The sequence below is a fragment of the Misgurnus anguillicaudatus genome, chromosome 9 (assembly GCF_027580225.2).
Source record: "Misgurnus anguillicaudatus chromosome 9, ASM2758022v2, whole genome shotgun sequence".
NCBI lineage: Eukaryota > Metazoa > Chordata > Actinopteri > Cypriniformes > Cobitidae > Misgurnus > Misgurnus anguillicaudatus.
Window position 1 is genome coordinate 13,136,328 of NC_073345.2, and position 21,416 is coordinate 13,157,743.

The following is a 21,416-nucleotide window of genomic DNA, read 5'->3' on the forward strand; positions in this document are numbered from 1 at the left end:
GGGTGGACTCATCTTCTTATGCATATTGTCACTAATATGGGAAGTATGAAAATATGGAAATTAGTATGGTCATTTGCTGGTAGGCTATGTGCCTTATTACAATGTTTTACGCTACGTCCAACAACTTTAAAGCTGTGTGCTGTGTATATCTTGTGTCTGTTTGATTTATAAATATACAAAGAACAAGATTTTCTTTTTGTTGTTAATATGAACATCTGATGGGAGATGCCATCTCACTTTAAATTATTATTAATCCCTGAACGTATTAATAAATGCAGTTTATTTATACAAGTTAGTTATATTAATAAATGTATTTATTGTATTTAATTTCATTTAATTAACCAGCAGATTCACATTGCCAAACACACTCCACTCATACGTTTTTATGCGTAAATATGCACTATGTATTGTTTAATAGCCTCTCTAATTAATAAATCTGCATTAAGAAAACGACATTTACCATTAAAGGCTGTTTTTAATGTGTTTGGTACGTTGCTTACGTTATCCGCTAAAGCACTCTGAAAGCGCTATTCATTTAACCGTAACTCCTCAACCATTTGCGCTATCAAAAAAGGAATGGTTCCTAAAAGAAGATAAATTGCACTTTTTGGCAAATTATGGTTTATTACGGTAATTTCTTGCTTTCCGTCCTTCATTCGCTTAAGTTACCTGGAGAGCGCGTGCAGGGCGCAGTAGAGAGAGCAGATCTGACTGAGTGAAAAGCGAGTAACACCGTTAAACGACTTTGAAGCAGTGAGGTAAAAAAGCCTCCCAAATGTATATAACACTGTTAACGCGCTGTTGGTGCCTTGGGACTCGACAGCCCGACTGTTTAAGTTGATTTTAAATAAAGCAGTGTTGATTTTGTTCGCTTCTGGGTCCTGTTATGTTTCAGAACCTGGTAATGCTTAGGTAAGCCACGGGCTTGTTTCTCGCCAAACTCGCTGTATACAGATCACAACACCTGAAGTATCGTCTTTGGTAGGATTTGCGTGCACTATTATGTGCATCCTCTTAAAAAAATGATGATTAAAAATGGATTGAAGTGCGATCGGAGCTTTTCGTTTTGTGTTTCTGTGGACAGCGCATCTCGGGAACGGAGGTATGACTTTTAAGACTTGGGTAAACTCCCGCGGGGTCTTAAAAAAATAACATTCATAAAGTTAAATTTAAGTCCTAGAATGAAGATCTGGGCGTTTTAAGGCCATAGATATAACTTTCTGAAGGTTAGTTTTTTGTAACACCCCGCGGGAATCCTGATAAGTGCAAAAATAGAATTTAAAATATGTAACGCCGGTATCAACGGTTTTGCAAAATCCATATCATGACGTGACACAATACCGGTAATTACTATCATACCGGTTTATTGCCCACCCCTATGATGTAGTGAATGTACTTTGCAGACTTGATGCAGAAAGCAATTGCGAGCATATAAATTTGGGCTTGCCTCATTCACAGTAATAGAGAAACTGCCCTCTATTAGTTGGTTACCATGATAACTAAGTGCCTAAGTTTAAAGGTTCATTATTATATTGTCTTTACCCCTGTATTAATCCCGAAGACATGATGCTTTACTGTTATTAATGGCTTCGTCTGACTGCTTCCAGAGAAGGCATTTCTGATTTGCTTAAGACCATAAATCACTCTGAAAGGTGCGTTTTTGCCAGTTTTGTTGGTGGAACGGGGCTGGATCATAAAATGCAATAATGCAAATGTCAAGGACACAAGGAAACATTTGTGTTGAGAAACTTTCTGGGAGTTGTACCAGCCTTCAACCACACAGGCTACGGATAGCTACAGCATAGACCTTAAGCACGACTATAACTTGCACTTAAAGGCAAACACCACCGTTTTTCAATATTTTACCTTGTTCTTACCTCAACTTAGACGAATTAATACATACTTATCTTTTTTTTTCAATGCGTGCATTTAATCTTTGTACGGCGCGTTGAGAATGTGTTAGCATTTAGCCTAGCCCCATTCATTCCTTAGGATCCAAACAGGGATGAATTTAGAAGCCACCAAACACTTCCATGTTTTCTCTATTTAAAGACTGTTACATGAGTAGTTACACGAGTAAGTATGGTGGCACAAAAGAAAACGTGGTGATTTTTTTTAAGCGGATAAAAATGAGAACTATATACTTGTGTAACTACTCATGTAACAGTCTTTAAATAGGGAAAACATTGAAGTGTTTAGTGGCTTTTAAATTCAACCCTGTTTGGATCCTAAGGAATGAATGGGACTAGGCTAAATGCTAACACATTCACAACGCGCTGTACAAAGATTAAGTGCACGCAATGAAAAAGATGGGTTTGTATTAATTTGTCCAAGTTGAGGTAAGAACATAGTAAAATATTGAAAAACGGTGGTGTTTTCCTTTAAGGTTGGCGAAGACAATGAGACCGAATGGTTGGTTATAGTTTTTGAAGTATTCATTATCAGTTATTTAAATCGATTTTACAAACTTGCATTATTATGGTTTCGCAAATCATACATCTGTTTTCAGCATGTTATCACATTATTCACAGAGAAAAAGGTTTTAATTATACACACCCGTGTTCCTTTGATTCTTACATTGTATGCACAGCTGATTCTTCACAGTACAAAACAAAAATAAATGGGTTTAAGCTTGCGTAACTGTGCTTCAGCTGAAATAACGAACCCTTTTTGCAAGCAACCTTTTTCATTTATCTTTAGCTCAACAGGGTTGTTGTTATCATGGTGCCGTGTTGAAATTTGAGCAGCTTTGTTCGAAGGGTCACTGGGTTCCTCACAGTAAAGATCAGTGAGTGTCTTTTTCTGCATTTTGCGTATAAGTTTACCATCCACACCTATTTGTATTCTGAAAGATTTACTTCTAGGCTCATATTGGCCTGTGAGGCTGTTGTTTGCCCCATTTGTAAAAGCTTTCTGCATTAGATTAAAAGCCATTAATCTTAAAGAGGCTGCTCCGGGCCCCATCAGCCCCCTGTGAAAAGGTTGGGATGGGGAGTTCTCTGGGATGTTAGTTATGGCCTGACTGTATGTAAGGGCGCAGTGAATGCTGATGAGACACAATCCTGAAGAATGACCTCTTAACCCTTGTGCCATATTTGGCAGCATCTGTCACTGGTGTCAGCAGGATTTCCTTATTGGTGCTACACTTACATTTTATCAAGGAAATATGTAAATATTTAGTTACTTATTTGTTTTTGATTTCACCATTTGTATTCCCTTTTTGTTAGCGATCAGACTAAACAGTCAATTTTAAACACACTAATAAAGTAAACTGCTAAATATAAGATACAAAGGTAAAAGTATTGACTTTCAGAGGTGAACTGATAAATGGATGCAACCTGGATAAAGAACAAATACACAAAGTATAACATGTAATGGATATCCTTCTCCAGGGCTATGCTTGTTTAAATATGCATGACCTCCAAGACAAGGGCAACAGAAAGACATTTAAGCTAATAATAGATATCCTGTCCAATAAATCTTGATATATAACTCTTGGTATAAGATGGCATCTGTTTTTTTTTTTTTGTGCAAATTTGTACGTGTGCAAAAATGGTTCTTGCAAATTCAGCAAGTCCTTGCTGAATTTGAAACGGGTGCACATGCACACATTTGTTTTTACCCTGAATCTGAAATATTTTTAATGAGGCACTACCAGCACCATATTAAGGCTTTCACACCTCGCTTGTACTGGCATTCATCAACTTGTGCACACATATTCTGCCTGTATAGACTTATTCACCATTTAATATCTTTTTTAATAGGATTTGCAGTGTAATCGGCTGCTTTAAAACAAATAAAAGATTTTTTCGTCCCTTAGTTTTTCTTAGTATCTGAACCTATTACACGAGAAATTAAATATTATCTGTTTTGTAACAGATTTAGCTCTTAGCCCCAATCTGGTGTGTTAAGCCCTGCTTTTATACGAGTTTTAGTGTGATGTGGCTTTTAGATTAATTGGACTGCCTTTTCTGAGTGATTATCTCGCACCGTTTCACTGTATATGTATATTATTTTTATTAAACAAATCTCACATTGCCTATTCCCTATTCACCACCACTTGTTTAAGCTGTAATCGTACATATTCTAATATTTGATCATCTTTTCCAACAGCCCACTGTTTGTCACTTGGAAAATCGGCCGGGACAAGCGGTTGAGGGGTTGTATAGGTACATTTTCTGCCATGAACCTGCACTCAGGACTCAGGGAGTACACCCTTACCAGGTACGCCAAGTCTTGATTTTTGTGTTATATCATGTCTTTTCACCTTCCTTACCAGTATGTCTCCATGTATTAAAAATAATTAGTTAATTTTAGGGCTGCAGCTATCGATTTTTTTTTTGTACCCGATTAATCTAGCACTTGATCGATCGATTAATCGGATAAATTTGTTTGTGTGTTTTTATAACAACCAAAACAAATAATGCATAACGAAAATGATGTGGCTGTATGATCAAGCATTTGGCTTTTATTTCCAAAAAAACAGACGTATTGATTCCATCTCCAAAACTAAGCTTATTTATTGCAGTTTTTACCTATTTAGTGTTTATAGTGTAAGTGCCAGTGCCAACAATTAAGCGATATAATTTATTAATATGCACAACAGGTTTCATGCTGTAATCTAGCCTTGACATCAAATTAAATATCTGTTTTATGTAGATTTCTACACCTGCAGCATTTACCATTAGGCTACTAACAAGTAATTTTTGGGGTGAGCCTATTTGCTATGGTAACTTAGCAACCTGTGTGTGTGTGTGTGCGTGCACGCGCGTGCTGTGCGTGAGAAACAGTGACGCCCCAGTCAGACCAGCTGCTTCATTGCAGTTTGGTACGGCAGAAATACATACATTCATTTTCAATAGAAAGTTGCATTTGGCTTGCATTGCGGTGCATTTTAGGTGAAGCATCCGTTCAAAAAAATCACATCACAACACCACGTCCAGGTGTATACAGTAAATGCATGCTGAAATTATTGTTGCGTGGCTACATAAAAGTTTAAGCGTATTTGATGCTGCGATTGGTCTGACTGGCGTGTGTGAGAGACGAGGGTGCATGCTTGCGTGTGTGTGTGAAGGGGTTCTTTTTTTAGGCTATACCTATTCGCACGTGACCGTGAATACGTTTACTACTTAAAAACATCAAAGCTAAACAGTTATATCTTGTCAAACCAAATCACGACATCGCTACAAATACAGTATGGGATTAAAATCAGCAAACATCAATGTAGGCTAGGCTAATTTAGGCTACATTATTGTTTCAGCGACGCTTGGCGAAACGGCATGGTTTCGGTTAAGATGCTGAATGTAATGAAATAAGAATGTAATGATCCCAAACATTAGACATTCTCTGCCGTTTATGGACATCTTTACCCTCCGCCATTGCGCCAAATAAATTCAAAATGTGTCACGAGCTGTGCTTCCTGAACATTGAACAATGAGGCAGAATTTTTGTAATCGTTTCAGCCCAAGTTAATTTATATATGAGGTTAACACAAAACCAGTCATAAGGGTCAATTTTAATTTAAAATTAGGATTTATTCGTCATATGGAAGCTGAATTGATACGTTTTCCATTTGATGTATGGTTTGTTAGGATAGGGTAAAATTTGGTCGAGATACAACTTTGAAAATCTGGAATCTGAGGTATATCTTCATGAATCTACATGATATTTACTTAATATCCTAATGGTTCTTGGCATAAAAATCTATTATTTTGACCCATACAATGTATTGTTGGTTATTGCTGCAAATACACCTCTGTGACTTATGAGTGGTATTGTGGTCCGGGGGTCATATGCATGTATGTACACGTAGGGATGCACCAATAAATGTTTTTTTGCTGATACCAAACAAAGAACTATTGGCCGATACATTTTAAAACTAAAGATTTGACCTAGGTGGAATTTGCAGACTTTGATTTCTGCACTGATTTTGGGTGAGGGGATCTGTGGACTTTTGCAAAATGAACCTGAAAGTGTTACACTGGTTGTTGAAAGCATCAGATTATTTAATAAAGTGATTGGTGGGGTTTATCTAGAAGTGCGTTATGAATGGGCATTTAATAATTGTTTTGTGTGGGCATGGGTTATGTTGGGGTTGTGGATGACTTGTAGTTGTCTCTTCACAATAAAGTGGGTCAGGCGAAAGTATTTGAACTAAAAGTATTACTCATATTATTTTTAAACATTTCTGTTAGATCTCCTTGAACTTTGAGAAGTTGTAACCTTTGATTCCATGCTAGGTATCCATCTGTAGAACTGTAGTCACATCTTTCCCTCAGCAGGGATGGAGACACTGGAGCCCATGTTTGGGCCTCGGCTCAGCTCAACCCGATATCTGATGCCAAGTTTCTCTTTTCATTGCCTTCGAAGCAGTTTATATATTATCCATTACAATGCTATTGACCTTCAGGCTTGAGTTTGTGAATTGGGCTCATAAATATTACAAACATGTGGTCCAGTGGAAAATGTCGAGAAAAACATTAGAACAAAGCATTTTGTTTGAATACTATCAATGGCTGTGTCCGGTGGTGGACTGGAGCTTTTCTGCCCTCACAGTCTTTCTACTTAAAATGTTTATCAGAATTTTATTAGAAAATTACATTTCTCTCATATTTTAGTCCCTTATGTCATCTCCGATCCATATGACTTCATTTCTTCTGCTGAAAAAAAGGGTCTTTTTTTCTTTATACAGGTATCAATTTGTTAAAGCTCCAAAAAAATCATAAACTCAAACACTTTATGGTGCTTTTCCATTGCATAGTATCCCACGGGTCAGGTCGGGTCAGCTCACTTCACTTTGTCTTGGTTAACTTTTCCATCGAGTTAGTAACACTTAAGAGTGGGAGGGATCATAAGCGTGTCGTTATATTTGCGCTGCCTACTGCTGTGACATCCGCTGCCACAAACCGTAAGTCTGGAAAAAACTGGTATGGTGTTCCTTATTCTCAACCTGTGGATGTTTTTCACCTCTTAAAGGGAGTTTGAAAACTTAAAACAAAGCACAGATGACAACAGGTTTGCTCGAGACAACGCAAGCACGAAGGTAAAGCTAATCTTAGGCATGGCGCTCATCACGATTCTCTGACCAATCCGTGATCTACAGTGTTTTCACGTCACGTTGTAGTATTAGCTCAGCTCGCTTTGAACCCCAACCAAGGTGGTACTAAAAAAAGTACTGGGTACTACGTACTGAACCCAATGGAAAATCCCCCAAAAGTAAGCCGACCTGACCAAAACTGTGGGGTACTATGCAATGGAAAAGCGCCATATGTGGGTTAATAGCAAACTGATAGAAATGTGTTGAGAAACAGATATGGCAGAAATTTTCTTGTGGTGACAGAATTTTAATTTTTGATTGAACTCATTGTGTTGTGCTTATTTATCAAATTTGACACTGAGATAAACACACATCAAAGCTAAAATCAAATATGGCAGGCTGCCAATAACTTGCCGATAAGTGAAATTGATTCTTGTGTCGATGACATTTCATCACAAGACGGGCAAGAACAAATAAACTTAATATTCTTGTTTTTTATTTTTATAACAGAGTGTTAATTATAGGGGTGGGGATAATACTGATTAATAGATTTTAGTGTAAAGAAACAATACTAATTTAGAGAATTTCTATATCGATTCTCAAACCAGGGATGCACCCAAATTTCGGCCGCTGATAATATTTGGCAGAAAATGGCATTATCGGTTTTTGGCCAAAAGAAAAATGGCCGAAAATTTAAATCGAAAATAATAATAATAATAATAGTAAGACAACTATACAAAAAAGTATATTTTTTTTCAGTTTCAAGGGTTTGTCCCAAATTTTTATTTCTGTGCATCACTAGTGTGTATTTTATAGGGATGTAACGGTATCAAAAATTCACGGTACGGTAATTATTGAAACATTTACACAGAAAATGAAGACTTGGAAATCTGCCATAAGTGTTTATTAAACAAGACTGAACATTACAATGTACAAAGTGGTAGTATAGTGTAGTGTTTACAATTTTCCTAAAAAGGACAAAAATAATTATACCTTGTAATAAAATAAAAAATAAAGTTTCAGTTTAGTTTGTCAACTTAAAACAACTCCCAATAACTCCCTTCAATTGACCTGTTTTTTAATTATTATTAAAGCTAATGCTTGGTACTCCTGTGAAAGCAACAGTTGTGATTGTAGAATCAAGAAAAGATGATGGGTTTTAAGATGGGTCAATTCCTGAAAACAAAAACAACCCAGTAAAAATGAAAATACTAATAGCAGCTTACTTACTGTAGCTGGACCTAGACCTGAGGTCAGCTCACTCAATACGGAGTGCATTTCCCAATCGGAAGTCTGCAGCCTCCATAGGTCGCATTTGTAGGCTGCATACGTCATGAAGACCGTCTTCTTTCAGAATATTAACATTTTTCAAGTTGAATATTATTCTTATTTAATCGTATATTGTTGTAACACGCTTATGACTTGCGAATGTAATACTCAGTTAACTTAAATACACCAGGCGTGTAATAATGACCGATGCATTCTGCATATGCGACCTAAGGAGGCTGCCTTCTAATTAAGGAACGGCATACACACTCTTCTCATTCACGGATTTACTCACACTCGTTTTTTGAATGTCCATCACATTTTGTCCTTTCTTGTTTCTTGTCACAGCGAATGCAAACTTTTTCCACACATCAGATTTAAATTTCGCGTTTCCTTTGCTTCCGCCATTGTCGCTCCTCTTGTAGAGAGGCATCAGAGTGGCATGCATGGGATTATGGGAATTGTAGTTCCCGCGTCCCTCCACACGCTCCATTTGGCCGGAAAAAACTACACGTGTTGCCTGGACGACCTAACGTTTTACCGAATCATGTGACCACGATGGTACCGGGAAAATTTGATACCGCAATACCACGAAATGGTATTCCATGTTTGCAAAATAAACATTTTCAATGAAATAAAGAAAACCAATTCATACAGAATTGAATTGCAAGCTTACCGGAATCGAATCGAATCAAATCGAAACCATAAAAAGAATCAAATTGAATCGCCCTAGTTGATTATGAGGTTGAGGAAGCTGTGATAGAGCAAACAGCTCTTTCTTACCCGTTTTGCAAGAAAACTTTTATCCACACATGACACATTTCCTGGCCCCTTTGGCTGTCAGCGTTCAAGTGAACAGTGCAGCAGTCCTGGCTTTAACACGCATGGATACCAACAGAGGAAACGTGAGGGCGGCGGGAGGATTAGCAATGTTTTCCATACTGTCATACGTTTAGCCTTCCCTCGAGATGTCCCGTAATATTTTCTACTGCATAAACACAAAAGGGATGACACACATATTTTGTGGATGAGGGGCAGAGGGGAAAAACAATGCAAATGTATTGTACTGCTGTTGTCTTATGCTGGTGCTCCATTGGAAAACTGCTCCAGTGTTGCTTTTGTTTCATTCGCCGTGGCAGCTAATTCGTCATCCAAGCGGTTGTTTGTCACACAGCCCTTTTTTGTAGGGTTAAGCAAGGAAACGGACTAACCTAGCGTAAAGCCAGGTGGACAGGAAAAAATAGGGTTATTAAGGGGAAGGCACTTGAATCCGAGCATCTGCTCTCGCACACAGACATCTGGAACAGCTGTTCCCATTGGCAGAGAGTTTCAGCAATTGGCGGCGTCTGATTGGCAGATGCTGTTGCTAGGCTGATTTCAATCGTTGGCCTAAAGGGTCGGCTGCTCATCAGTACAGTTCAGAGATGCAAAAGCATTGGTGTTTTGTAACATGGAAAGTGAATTTGTATTAATGAGAAGTATAAACCGAATCAGAGAATAATGCATTAATGATCATTTGGATTATGCTTGGCGTGACCATATGGTGTGAGAAATCTCTCATTGCAATGTGTATGATTTTATTGGCAATGCTATTGCATAGTAACAGGCAGGTGGTGAAGTATCACAACAGAACAGGACATGACTCAGACAGGGTGGAAAATTAACTTTTTGCCGCTGTTGCCAGTGGCGTGTGTACTTTTATTGGCAAAAACAATTGTGTCCGAAGTGACTTTGAGTGCATGCAAGTTGTATATTTTATCATTATGTGTGTTCCCTCGGATTTAAACCCATAACCTGCAATGTAATGCAAATTACAGTTACTCAGGCTGGCCAATGTATTTGTCTATTATTAGTTTTCTTCAGTAGAAACACACAGTGCATATTTTTCATATTTTTCAAAGCACAGCTGGATATTTTTGTTAAGCAGGCATTTATCAAGGAATATTTTGTTTTTATATCCTGCATTCTTTTTGCCTAAATATGCCAAATATGCCCCAAGCTTACCAGACAGAGTCAGAAGCTATTTAAAACAAAGGTTGTGCTATTATTTTCTTCAGACAAGCTTTAGTCTTCAAACCTTTGGACTGATGCCCAAAATTTGCAGCTAGAAATTTTGATGACTGATATCCAGATGCAAACAACAGAGTCAATGGCCTCTTTCACAGCAATTTTGGTAAATTCCCATGAATTTACCAGAATGAATTTACCAGTAAATACAAAAATGTGCTGTTCACACACGCAGTGACATTCCATCTTTTTACCAGTATGATATCATTTACACTAGGGGTGTGCCATATCATACCGTTCACGATTATACCGGTATAAATTTTTTACATGATAAAAATGTCACGTGGGAACAAAAGTGCACGTACATGTAAAATCATTTTAAAATCAAAATTTTAAATTGTTAGCTAATAGTAGGGTTGGGTACCTTTCACATTTTTACCGGTACCGGTTCCGATGCCGGTACCTGGAATTCGATACCGGTACCCAGCGGTACCTTTTTCGATACTTTACTCTGACTTAAGTGACTTTCAGTGGACTTTCAGCCCAAACCTCTCGTTTTCAACATTTTGTTATTTATTTCGAAATGTTTAATAATACACACAATCTTTACAAAAAAAACATCCCTATAACATCCAGGGCATACGTCTTACATATAAATAAAATAAATAAATAAAATATATAAGTAAGACAAATGATCAATGAACATAAACGTCCTAAAAGCAACATAAAAGTAAACTTTTATGTTGAAAACAATACTAGCAGTTGATTTTTAGAAAAATCAGCATGTCAACGTTCTCAGGTAAAAGCCATGACAGAGCGGTAAAGAACACTCGCTCTGAGGATGTAGAAGAGGACTGGACACAGAGATACTTTTTTGCCAATCTGGCCAGCATTGGCATTTGGTCCGCATGTGGTTAAATGTGTTCGAACAGCCACACGGACTGCCTTCTCTCCTCCTATTTATCTAATTTGAGGTACTGAGGACAAAGTTTTACGTCATTTCTGACTTTTAGCGTGAACACACAGTCTTTAGGCTTTCATTGATAAAGCTAAAAGCGGCTGATCTCCGCAGTTTCATTTCGCGAGCGCGTGAAAGTTGTGTGATCTTAATTCATTAATTGTGCTGAAAAATCTGAGAAAGCTCCAACATATTCATGTACAAAACACTGTGCAGCATGTTTACTTAAAACACAAGCATAGTATTAGTTCGTGTGCATTTAAACCCGTCATTACTCCAGCTTACGTTAAAACGAAAGCAAAGGGACTTCCCCGCGGTCTCCACGGACCACCACTCAAAGTAATCAGGACAGGACCGATCGAAAGTGGAAAAAAGAGACGGACTGGTGTTGCTAAATACCAGGTGTAAACAGAATTTGTCTCTCTCGTCCACTAGTGATCCGATCGACGAAAACGCATCTTAATAAGCTTTTATATAAGCTTAATAAGCTGTGCTTCTAAATACACACTGTGTTTAAATAAGTGCTTCCTCAGGTTGGATGTATTACCACTGCTTACCTTGCACTTACTGTTACAAATATTACAGGTAGCATTGTCTGCATCATCCTTTGTGAAATTTAACCACATGTTAGATCGCTTTCTGTTAGCCATTAAGCAAGTTGCAAAGGGGTGTCACTTACCACACCATCTCTCTCTCGCGCGCGCACACGCTTTCGCTACGTACCAGACTCACACGGCGCGCTGACATGTTCTCTCAGGTACCGAAATTGAGCACCGATTGATTTTATGTGAATCGATACTGGGTAGTACCGACGCAATTCGGTCGGTGCCTATAAAAGTACCGAGGTCGGTACCCATCCCTAGCTAATAGGGGTGTAACGGTTCAAATTACTCACGGTTTGGTGCATATCACGGTTTTAGGGTCACGGTTTGGTGCGTTTCGTTACACTTTGGTCACAAATCAAACAACCCAAGACAAAGAGAAAATCACTTCTGTAGCTCTTAAAAATAATTATTATATTTAATTTATACAACAAAGACAGAGTTATTAATCATTTGATTCAATTTCTGTACCTAATGCCAATTTTAGACCTTATTTAATGTGTACTTTGTACTTTTATATAAATGTTTGTTATTTCTTTATTTGTTCTATGAATTGTTATACTATTCATAGATTTTTCCCACCCCTTTTTGCTAATCTGATCCCATCCATGCCTGAAAAAAACTTGAAAACTGTGATCCGAACCTTGAGTTTTGTGATCATGTACACCTCTAGTAAATTGGCAGAACTGGTTAACATGAAAGTTTCTTTTCACACATGATCTGTTAACTGCAGTTTACTACTAATTTACCAGTAAAGACTGTATGTGTGAAATGGACTACTGACATAAATTTCTCCTTTTCAATGGTAAAAGGGGGGCACTGCTTGATCAAATATTTGATGTTGCTCTTCAAACAATCTGCTCAACTGAAATGGCACAACATGACTTATGAGTTTGTATTTCTGCCATTACTGTTTCTCTGTGTTTGTAACCTGTAGAATATCACAGTATATTACGTTTTACTTGTTATAACTTGTGTTACTTGCTAAGCGGTCAGTGTCGCTAATGCACATACTTATTTATTGGAAACCCCCAATATCATAATTTAATGCATATCGCATCCAACAGTGGTACTGACAAAAACCGCTTGTTATATTGATGTTACTTTTCTGAGTGATCTCTTCTAATTTACACCTATAACCCAAAACATAGAAATCAGAGATGAGACCTTGGATCCAGTTTAATGAGCAGAATACAGGGCTCGAAATTGCGACCATTTTGATCGCATATGCTCCTGAAATTTTTGGCTGCAAGTGCAAATTAATTGTTGTGGTGCGACCTGTTTTAATTTCTTGACGAGACCAATGAAACTTTACACGCATGTCGTTTTTAGCATCCAAGGACACACATACATGAAGTTCATATGCAGAGCTGCTCTCAGAGTTCACAAGGATTTCATTGTTTCATTGAGTAATGCGACACTGACAGCCCATCAAAATAAAAGTCTGTTAAATGTAATGAAGTTGACAGATATACACTGTAGTAAAGAAAAATCTACTTTTAAAATGATAATGATTTTAAATTGTTTTTATTAAAGGAACAGTATGTAGGATTGTGGCCAAAACTTGTATTGCAATCACAAAACTTGTGGCTAAAACTGGTACTGCAATCACAACATGACAACATAAACATCAGTTGAGGGCTGCAACTCCACTTTTTAAATGACAATATCCTTGTCGGACCACTGTTGTCAGTGAAGTATTTGAAATAAGAATGATTTCTTAATGTCTAGTGACACATCAGGGCCATTTTATGATTAATTGATATAAATTTCTTACATACTGTTCCTTTAAGTAACATAATCACCCAGCAGTATGCAGCAGATTGTTATGCAGCAGTTTGCAAAAATAATGCGTTGTTTCAATGAATATTATTATTATTATTACTTTATTTCATTATTTTAGAAAAAACAAATTACATTTTAGGAAATCAGTTTATTAAATATGCATGCTGTTTGATAAGTGAAATGTAATTAACCATTAAAGAAAATGAAAAGTGTAAAATACAGAATCCAAAAATAAAAACTTTGATTTGTAAAAAACTGTATATTAAAATAAATAAATTTAAATAATTTTAAGAAATTGTTTTCATAGAGCTTGATTAAAAATGGACCATGCACAAGTCAAGTGTTTGGCAAATACTTTAAGATCAAGTTTGATTGTTCAAGCTCCTAAATGTTTGCTGGTGCTCCTAACTTTTAAGTGCCACCTACCAAAAAAGTTAATTTCGATCCCTGGAATATCATGACTTCGGTGTGGACTCCTTTGACTTAGGCTTAATAAGCGACCGGCTAGCAACACCCGGTTAACCACCCACAGCGTCCGAGCATCCAAATTTTTGGAAAAAAAATTACGATTTGAATAATTGGTTAATGTAATCCAGCTGGTGGTGACTTGATGTTAGAAGAATACTGCGAGAAAGCCAAAATGAACGGTCTCAGCAAAGTTTAGGTGGCACTGTGTGTTCACATGCAGTCCACTGGAAGTTGCCTGAAAAGAAAGCACCTGCCAAAGCAAATGTTTACAGATGGGTCTTAACAGTCATCCTAAATCAAGACGCACAACAGAGCCGTGCTGTCAGCCAGACCTAACGCTGTGGAACTGTAGCTTTATTCCTTGTGTTTTACTGGCCTACCGTGAGCACGCAGCTGGAGGAAAATTCAAGCTTTAATCAGCTTAATTGCTTCTCAAGGGAAGAACATGGTAATTAAAAACACACAAGTAGCGATGCATTCAAAGGGTCTGTTCACACATGACACATAATATAGTTTTGAACAAACACCTAACTTACAGGAAAATGCTAGATTACTGGAGTAAAATTATACCTTCCCAGGTGTTAATGACTTTCTTCAGCTGAACACAGATCAGTTATAGACATGCCCAGCACTAGGGATGCGCGATAATTTGCGTGCGATAGTCATTGCGTATCTTGTCAGTAAAGCCGGTTCCTTGATTAGTTGTAAATCGCCATCAGCTGCTTTCAGATGGAGTCGCATTTACCACACAAAGCCGTAGTTCACTGACAAGCTACCATCTATGGGTATCGGCCGATACTCCAGAATTCTGGTAGTATTGGTGCATACCTACTACAAGACCCATTTGTGCAAATATGGATCTGAGTGTTTAAAAACCTCCAAATCTGATGGCATTTACATACCGAATTAAATCTGCTTGGTGCTGTCAGTACTGCAGCAAGATCAGCTCCTTTGGGTTTTTAATTTAGGTGTTGACTTTAGGTAGCATTCGGCACTGATGACATCAGACACTTGAGTCACCGTCACTTTTGTCACCTCAGATTGTAATCTGATAAGTGCAGGTCTCCTTGGCACTGACAAAATGGTTGCCAATGGAAACCCATCTCCTCCTCAACGATTGTTGGTCTTTCTTAAGATTGATGGACTTTCCCAGTGGATTTTTCACTTGTTCAGATGTTACATCACCTTCTTATGCATCTGCCAATCTGTGTGGGTGTGTGTTTATGCTGTACCATATTAAGTCCGTTGAGTCATTTGTGTGTCTAAGCTTGAATTCTGGGAGCTTGCAAGCGCCATGTCTACAAATGGGGGTCTCTGTTATTTTTTGCATATGCAGAATGTTGGGATGTGCTAAAATCGGCCTTTAAAATAGATTAGACCAGAGGTTACCAACCTTTGTAAATACCCCGGTAAAGACCTGAAGAACCTTGAGGGCACAGCACAAATGTAAGGGCACAGTTTTGACCTGTTATTACAGCAGGAACAGTTTGTCTCAAGACTGGCCGTGTCTTGTATTGACCTTTTGTGTGTGTGTGTAAAGCGCGTTTGTACATCAGAGCATCTAATATCTCAGACCTCCAAAGACCTTAAAAAGATGAAAGGGTTCTTTCATTATGTACTTACATCACTGAAAATACTTCAAAGTGCAGGACTTCATAGCCATCAAAGAAGCTTTGTTTTTAGTCTAGAAGAATTTGTCAAATGTTTGCTTGTTGTTATAACTAAATAATGATTTACTGGAATTTAATTATTTTAGGAAAGTTTAAGCTGATATCTGTGAAGGTCAAATAAGTTTACGTTGACATGTCAGGGATTATATCTTCTAGTGGAAGGATGCCACTTTGTGTCTGTTACATTAAATTGCTAAATAGACACTTCAACTTGTTTTTATACGTTATAGTAACTAATCAAAATGTAAAATACTAAGTTGAAATGACTTGTAAAGTGAAATTGATTATACTTAAAAATTTAAAGGAGTATTTTTACTTTCATAACACAATTTCCTGATCGTTTTCTCAACCCTATGTCATCCAAAATATTTGTCTTTCTTTCTTCAGTCAAGAAGAAATTACGTTTTTTAAGGAAAACATTTCAGGATTTTTCTCCATAGTGAACTTCAATAGACCCCAACTGTTTGAAGGTCCAAATTGCAGTGTTTAATGCCGCTTCAAAGGGCTCTAAACAATCCCAACATAGGCATAAAGGTCTAATCTAGCTAAACAATCATCATTTTCACAAAAAGTACCACAATTTCTCATCTTGCAGACTTGCACTAGCTCTGGAATGCGGGTCTGCGACTTTATGTATTACATAATCACGTTGAAAGGTCATGGATGACGTAAGTCGAACTTCCGCTCCAGTGTTTACAAGTGTGGAGAAAGAGGACCGTTCAGAATTTGTTGTATGTGGAATAATACTAATGAATGTTTTTCTGTCAGTTTATTGTTTTAAATGGTCCGTACGTGTGCGCTCTGTCTACGTCATGCGTTACCTTTTGACGTGGTCCCAGTGCAACCATTTGAAAAATAGGACACCATTAGACTGTTAATGACTGACTTTTCTTGGATTTTATCCAAGGAATTTTATCTTGGAATTGAGTTGATTCTTAAAGGGATAGTTCACCAAAAAATGAAAATTCTGTCATCATTTACTCACCCTCATGTTGTTTTAAACCTATGTACGGAGGTCAATGGTGGTCTCTGGTTGGTTTGGGTGCAAACATTCCTCAAAATATCTTCCTTTGTATTCATCAAAACAAAGACATTTATACAGGGTTGTAACAATGTAAATGATGACAGAATTTTCATTTTTGGGTGAACTATCTCTGTGATATTACAGATGGATTTGTTTGCCGGTGTTGGCCATTGCAGCAAATTTTAGATGAATTGGCAGTTCTCTAAATGGCTAAGGATGTATTTTGTGTTACAAGGAAATAAAACTAATGCACCTCAATGACTTTCATAACAAATGTGTTTTAGTATTCATGCTGACTTTGCAGTATAAGCTTATTTCACATGCCAACATTTCGCTCAAAGGGTTACCTATTAATGTAGAGCTGCATTTGTTATACGGGACAAAATGCAAGATCTGCCCTTTTTAGACCTTTGTTAAAGTCCCATTGAAGTATAAACATGCTTTAAGGATAAGCTTATTTATATAAACTACTGTGCTCTGAAACAAAACTCCCATTAAGAAGATGGACACCTATTTCATTGCCAAAAAACAACGTTATTTTCTGTATTTGTTATAATACAATGTGTTTGCGTGGTTTATGCTTTAAAAAACACATTATTTTCCACATACCATACATTTTATAGCTCCGATTTCCCTCTCTTCCTGAAAAGCAGGGATTTCGTACAAAACTCATCGATATGAAATGCGCTGTGACCCTGATTGGCCAACTAATCTGTAGGTTGTGGTTGGCCTGAATACCTCTGCCTACAATTCGTGTGTTTGTTGTAGTCCAAGAAAAGAGATTTACGTTGTAGACAATAACTTGTCATCATTTACTTTAGGGTTTGTACCTTTTGCATATCGTTAACATGAATTAAAGCTGCGGTCGGCAACTTATTTTATCATATTTTTTGATCATATTCACTGAAACCAACACTATGCTCCGATAGAACAACATCAACTAGACTGTTTAAGAAAAAACCCCGCGCTTCTAGCTCCACCTGGAGCCTGTTATTTGTTTTGCAAAAATCCACCGCTCCCGGTTCATTTGGTCCAATCAGCGCAGGCTGGTTCATTTGGTCCAATCAGCGCAGGGCTGTGTAAAATCTGCCAGTCAATCACAGTACCTGCACGCGCCACAGATCCCCCTCGCGCGCGTTACAATATCACGTGCATCCGCCTGAATTCATAGTTGTTTTGGTTTGAACAGCGTGATGGTGGAGAGAACTTTCAGTAACAAACTTCCGATTTCTCGGTTAACAACTAGAGCTAGGAAAACAACCAATGAAAAGAAGGAAACAAAGATAGAAAGCGACTGTGGCCGTATTAAAACTAGGATCAATATCGGACCGGCATTTGAAAGGAATCTACGAGATTTCAAGCTGGATGCAGAGCTTGCCACATTTCTTCTCAACAGGTAATTGTGCTTTATCAACCATTGATTGTATTTCGGAGTGTTATGTAAGTAATCTAAGTATTCTTGCTAAGTATGCGTTCACAATAATACTTTTGCACACGCGCTGACGAGAACGAGCTCTGAGGGAGGTTGCTCTGAGGTAGTGGGGGAGGGACATGAAATTGTAAACATTTGGAAACTGCTCAATCCTCCAGAGTTGCCGACAGCAGCTTTAATACACACATGGGCTGTTTAGACTTGGTATTAAGATGTGTTTTCATCGATCGGATCACAAGTAGACGAGAGAAACGCATCACGTTTACACCTGGTATTTAAATTCGTCTCTTTTGTCCACTTTCGACCGCTTCTGTCCTGAATAATGTGAAAGACGGTGGGCGTGTCTCTCTGCTGTCACTCAAATGCGAGCGGGAGTAATATGAGTTTATATTGATGCAAACTAATATTATGTCAGAGTTCACTGCTTGTTTAGCTAATAAACATGCTGCACAGTGTTTTGTACATGTATATGTTAGAGCTTTCTCTGAATTTTCAGCGCTTTTAATAAAATAGGATCGCGAAACTTTCACACACTTTCAAAATGAAACTGCGGAGATCAGCCGCTTTAGTTTTATCAATGAAAGGCTAAAAAATAGTCAGAAAAGATGTAAAACATTGTGCTCAGTACCTCAGATTAGGCGGAGAGAAGGCGGTTGCGTGTGGCTGTTCAAACACATTCAACCACATGTGCATTTACACTACAAAAGCAATCCGATCGAAAGGGTTTTCGACTACCTCTGCATGTGGTTGAAAGTGGACGAGCTCAAAACGTTTTGAACACCGTTTACACCTGGCATTAACATTGTCCACTTGTGATCCGATCGATGAAAACGCATGTTAATGCCAAGTGTAAACAGCCTCATACACACCAAAGGAAATGTAAAATTGTGAATCGGACCATCAAGTCATTTTGCAAAGTAATTTAAGCGGTCTTTGCAGGGGGAATTTTAAAACGGTTAAGCATTCATTTGTTTTTTAAACAACTGATATAACCTCTGAATTGTGTACTTTATTTAAAAAATAATTGCACTAAAGTATGCCATTAAATATTTTGAACACAGACGTATTTATTTAGTTTGACATTGACAGATTAATTCTGCCATGGTCCCATTCACATCGCAGGCCTCCTGTTGTTTCACAATTGGACCAGTCCTTTCCAGGTCTTTCATTTCCATTCTGTCAAGCCTTTTCACTTTCACAGACTGTTACAGATCTATGAAGCAGCTATGCGTGAAATAGACCCTTTGCTCCAGAAACCTTCTTTCCCAGTAATGAGCCGAGCTGCAATAATAGTACATACTGTAGTAGTCACGGATTCAATCTGATTTATGATTTTCACTATTCACCCTCATATAAAGATAGTGCTGTGGTGTCATCATTGCCGTTATTCTGTTGCTCCTCCCCCTGCAACAGAAATCACATTATACTGAACTGAGATACAGCTGTTGTGCGTCTGCATGTTATATATGTGCACACGGCGATCGCTCGTCTGCTAGAGGTTCTGCTCCCCTGTCAAATCCTCTTTGGTTATTGTGCCATCATAGATAGTGAAAAGTCAATTATAGGAAATGATCATTGGCTGGGTGATGTAAGACGGAGAGAACGGCCCCTGCGTTTTGTCTTGGACCAAACCAAACAGTCGAGCTCAGTCATCTTGCCTGATGCTTAGGGTCTTCCTCCTAATGAAGAGGAACCTTTGAAGATCATATCTCGGATGGCACAGTGCATGCCATCTGGAGTATCTCTTGAGATCTGGGTAGGGTTGCACCAGTCGTTCGTAAGTTCTTACTTAAACTGGGACGTAAAGTCCAAACTAGAGGCTTAGTAACTACTAGCTAGTTTATAACTAACTCTGTACTTTATTCGGTTGCACCATTTGTTCTTAAGGCAGAACGTAGCTAGTAAGTCGTAAGCTCTCCGTAAAGTAATGCGTTGTCGCATAGAATGATGTTTATTTTTCTTAACCCAATCACAAGCCTTATAATGGGCAAACAGGAAATAGTCTGAACAGCACGTAATTTCAAACTCATTCTTGTCTCGCCTAAACTGAAAGTTAAACAAAGACGTTAAAGCATATGTTATCGAACTCAAAACATGACACTTTTAATTGAAAATATATATTCCACACATGGAAGAGAAAATAAACATGAAGAAATTTTAAATCTTATTTTAATTGATGGATACACAGAAAATTAAACAGTTCTTGAAAACTCGTTGACGAATTTGCGGCTCTTCATAATTAATACGAGCTCATTGATGTTATACAGGGCTCAAAATTAACTTTTTTATTTGGTAGCACTGGTGCTCCCAACTTTAAAGAGTTAGGAGCACCAGCAAAAATTTAGGCGCATCCATCAAAAAATTTAAAAGCGCCACAACTACAATGTAAATGTTAATAGATTTATTTTATTAAAAATAAAACACCACCACCGGGCTTTACACGTCCTATGGCCAGCATTTAAAGGTTGGTCTTCTATTTTATTTTATTTTTGCTGCATAAATTCCTAAATTAATACCCAAATGCTGTTGAAATAGTATTGCAGCAATAATAATTTAACAATTACAGGTAACATGATTAAGATTACATAGAAAATCTAGCAAACACGTAAAACACTGATTAATTGTGACATTACAAAAGTGACCCTAATATAGAAGGCTAATATATATTGGTATTGATAACTGCATTACCATTATGCTTTTACTACTAAATAGGCAATGTTTTAAAAAATACAACAAAAACATACCATTAGCATTGTCGTATTCCACAGCAACATGGACCACAAGGATGTTTGTCGAATGTCCATTCACCAGCGCATGCACACATACACCATCAAACACACTTTGACAGACAGCTCGGTGTCTCCATCAATAATAAACACATTTGTCATGACACGTCTTTTATTTTTGGCACTTTCGCCATGTTTAAGCAAGGTACGTCTGGCGCTTAAAATGTTTTGATTCCGCCATTAACGCCGTTTTACAGGATTTACAGTAAACACAGTAAGTTACATTTTCGTAGCGGAGACACTCGAAATCTTTAAGCCACTCTCTCTGAAAGGTTTAACGTCAACTCGTATTTTCCGGTGGTGGAGTTAGATTTGAATCCGGATCGTCGTCAAAAAATACAGTAATAACCTTGGCTGTAATCGGCTCGCTCTCGTCAAGCTC

At 37.7% G+C, this 21,416-nt stretch overlaps 1 protein-coding gene across 4 annotated transcripts in view; it reads left to right on the forward strand.

The window, feature by feature from the left end:
- ammecr1 (AMMECR nuclear protein 1) overlaps positions 1–21,416 on the forward strand; it is a 49,463-nt gene that overhangs the window by 10,841 nt on the left and 17,206 nt on the right. For 3 of the 4 annotated variants that reach the window (XR_012371061.1, XR_012371062.1, XM_055179881.2), the window contains exon 2: positions 4,114–4,224. The exons of the other annotated variant lie outside the window; for it this stretch is intronic. Coding sequence is in view for 1 of the 3 variants with exons in the window: in XM_055179881.2 (XP_055035856.1) it covers positions 4,114–4,224 (111 nt within the window). In the remaining 2 variants the exon portion in view is untranslated. The remainder of the gene's footprint in view (positions 1–4,113; positions 4,225–21,416) is intronic. 4 annotated transcript variants of the gene reach the window in all.